Source organism: Arachis ipaensis, chromosome B01 (genome assembly GCF_000816755.2).
Source record: "Arachis ipaensis cultivar K30076 chromosome B01, Araip1.1, whole genome shotgun sequence".
Taxonomy (NCBI): Eukaryota; Viridiplantae; Streptophyta; class Magnoliopsida; order Fabales; family Fabaceae; genus Arachis; species Arachis ipaensis.
Genome location: NC_029785.2, coordinates 1858931 through 1862741, shown reverse-complemented (window position 1 = coordinate 1862741; position 3811 = coordinate 1858931). Strand labels below are relative to the sequence as shown.

The 3811-nt window shown below is 31.0% G+C and overlaps 1 protein-coding gene across 1 annotated transcript in view; it reads left to right on the top strand.

Annotated features, from left to right (window-relative positions):
* LOC107639775 (glucan endo-1,3-beta-glucosidase 12) overlaps positions 449-3811 on the top strand; it is a 5072-nt gene continuing 1709 nt past the window's right edge. The window contains exons 1-2 of the mRNA XM_016343409.2: positions 449-915; positions 2789-3304. Coding sequence (XP_016198895.1) covers positions 750-915; positions 2789-3304 — 682 coding nt within the window. The 5' untranslated portion in view covers positions 449-749. The remainder of the gene's footprint in view (positions 916-2788; positions 3305-3811) is intronic.

Below are 3811 nucleotides of genomic sequence, written 5' to 3'. Positions count from 1 at the left end.
AAAATTTCATTTTTAAAATTTTTTTGAATATATATTTAATATTTGATTTTTTTGTCATATTTTTAAATATTTCGAACACTTATTTATCACATTTTTTAAAGGAAAAGTCTATGGGCCAGTAACTTTATTAAATTCTGGCCAGCATATAACCAGTAAAGAAGAGTGAGCTATTGAATGAAATCTCACATTAATCTCCTCATTAATAGCTATTTGATGGCTATAAATATAAAAAATTGTTGGCTCCTAACATTCTTTTTTTTTAAATATTATTTTGTCAACATCTAAATCTTTTAAATATCAAATTAGAAGAAATATCGAAGAATAATTAGTGCAATAAGACAAGGAGAGTTATAGAACATAAATAAATATAATAAAAAGAAATGAAATATTCACACACATACATAACATAAAGCACCATCATTACAAATGACAATGATTACTAATACCAACCCACACACTCTGAACCTTAATTCCTAAAAATAAAAAACAATTTCCTTCTTTACTTTCTCTGTTTTTCAACCTTCTTCACCACCTTTCTGGTCCCTTCTTATCTTTGGTTGCCACCCTCTTACACACCAATGCCATGTCTTTTTTCTCAAATCCTCTCCTTTGTCTCACACCACTTCACATTCTCCACAACTCTATATATTTTTATTTTATTCTACATCATCATTATTAGTCCACAATACACATTCCCTTTTCTTTTCTTTTAACCAAAACATCATTCACCCTCCATATATATATAGTTTATGATATATATCTTCCTTCACAGAAAGAACTTGTGTAATTTAGGAACTACATTATTGAAGGAAGTTTCAAAGAAGAAGAAGCAGCATAGCAAGAAAATTTTGAAGATGGAAAAGAGTGTTAATTACTTTCCACTACTTCTTGTGCTACTTCAGTTCCTCTTTTCTGGTAATTTCCTTCACTCTTTGGCCTTACAATTAATTTATTCCATTATAGTTAATTTTTTTTTCTTTGTAGTTATAGTTTTAAAAAATGGGCACTTTATTAAGTCCATTAATTTTTATTTTCCTAATTTTAAGCAATTTTTTTAAAATTTGTCTTTTTCAATAGTTCATTATTTTGGGGCTGTTTGGCCAAATTTTCAACCATCTCTTTCAATTTCTTTGCATAAAGAAAAATGTGAGGAAGTCATTTTCTAATTTCTAATTTGATATTTGTCTGGAGTTTCACATGATAGAGAGCATAGTTGCATCCAATCTTTCTCCAGTTCCCACCATTCCTTGAAAAGAACAAAAGGGTAAAGTGGTCAACATCTTTTGACTTAATGATAATATGAGGGTCTCTAATCTCAATGCATAGGGTACCCTACTTGTCTCTTGTGCCCTATCTTGCTGCACTACTATAAACTCTTGCCTTTTGAAAAAAATTATATTTTATTGATTAATTTTATCAGAATTAAATTTTCGTATGGTAGTGTGTAATAGTGAAGGATGAAATGTGTGTACTAACTAGTAACTACCAAGGGCCATGTGAGGTACAGATAAAATAAATTTTAAAAAAATGTTACTTGCCACACATAACAAGAAAAACGGTGTGACGAATTATTTGAAAAAGTTGTTTGGCATAATTGTCAAAATAGTAAAATTGAAATGAATATAATAATAATCACGTGGCAAAGGGCATAATAATTAGTTTCAATGTAATTATGCAAATGCCATTAAGTTTAGATAGATAGTGAAGGTTTATTTCCTTCGGTTTGGTCTATTGGAAAACCTATTTAGATCATTGAATTTGTGACATCACAATGGAAATATTCATCATGTGAATCAAATTATTAAATTAGATTGAAAAATAAATAAATATAATTTAATTTGTACTAAATTATATTAATTTTATTTTTAAATTTATTCGAATTGCATTGCATTTTTATTTCTATAATTAGCAAAATTATTCATAGCCATAAGATTCATCATAACCATAGACACCATAAATTTTATCGAATAGAAAATGTTGGTGGAAACTAAGGTACAGTCGACTTCACGTGAAGTTGATAATTGAGAACCGTTAAATGAAAATTTAGTCAAATCAGTCAAATTATCTAACAACTCTCAACTATCAACTATCAACTTCACGTAAAGTCGACTGCACCTGAGTTTCCCCCGAAAATGTTTTATGTAAGGAAAAGTATATGGAACCAAAAGTGACCAGCCAAAAAGTAAACAAAACCGTTTAATTAGAATCACTTTTTGAATAATATGTTTGAAAACCACTCCTGAGATCACGGAGCACAAACCAAAACCCGATTTTTCATGGAACCCAAATACATTTTGGCTGATTTTTGGTTGATATGCTTTTGGTTCCCTAGTTGTTCTCGGCTAATATTAATCGGTGGTAAACTGCAAATCGGACTGTCCGTTTTCCCTTCTCCCTATCGCACCGTCCGATTTCAATTGGCTTAACACCACACCCCGGTAAAGCTCACATGCATCCCATATGTGTGGCCTACTCCACCAATGGCGCCATATGAAAATTAAAAAGCGCAAATTCGCAACTTCTTAGGTGAGTATGAAAAAATTATGCCATTTAAACTATAATTCATTGGCATGTAGATAATATTATAAATTTTACCATAAAAAATAAATTAAATAAAAATTAAATACTAAGTTATAAACACCATAAAATTTACAAAGTCTTAAATGTTGTAAGAAAAAGTTGAATCCAGCTACAACTTTTTTACCTCTTGAAGAAAAAGAAAAGCTTTAAATTTGAGTTGAATAATTTTCTAACAAGAATTGTCATTTTCACTATGAAATTACAACAGGTACCACAAGTAGGACAATGAAGGAAGAAGCAGCAACACATGTGAATTCAATAAGACAAGAAATTAAACAGTTAATTTCCACTTCCACCACCAAAAGGGATATCACCACTCCAATCACAACAATCCCAAATTTGTTCCCAACATCCCCAATCCTAAACCCTAATTCTGACCCGGACACAAACTATTCCCCATCATCAACAACAACAATAATTCCAGGGATAGGGAGTACCAATACTCCACCCGCATCAAATTCCACGATAGTGCCCTCTTCTTCAGGTTCAAGTTGGTGCATTGCAAACCCTACAGCTTCAATTAGGGCATTGCAAGTTGCATTGGACTATGCTTGTGGGTATGGTGGAACTGATTGTTCTGCAATTCAACCTGGTGGAAGCTGTTACAACCCTAATACAATTCGTGACCATGCTTCTTATGCATTCAATAAGTATTATCAGAAGAATCCTGTTCCAAATAGCTGCAATTTTGGTGGAACTGCTCTTGTCACTAGCACTAATCCAAGTTAGTAGCCTTTTGCTTTTAGTTTTTAATATTAAGAGTTTAATTTTAGAGAAAAAGATAAATAGATCCCTGACCTTTTGTCTTGCAGACATTTTTATTTCTGACCATTAAAAAATATTTTTAAGTCCTGACTTTCATAAAACTTGGACAAATCAATCCTCCGTCCAAATGTCTCCGCCAGAGATTGATCCGTCCAAATGCCTCCGTCAGGGATTGATCCGTCCAAGTTTTGTGAAGGTCAGGAACTTAAAAGTATTTTTCAATAGTTAGGGACGAAAATGTCCGCGGAACAAAAGGTCAAGGACCTATATGTCATTTTCTCTTAATTTTAATATAGTAGTTCAATCATGTTCTTTTATTTGAATGATCATCCTTGCCCTACTTGTGAAAATTAGTTATTTTTGCTAACATAACAATATATAATTTTTTTTGGTGACATAATAATATATATATTAATTATTGAATAAATAATTATTTTTAATTATAAAAAATTTAGATGTTAATAAA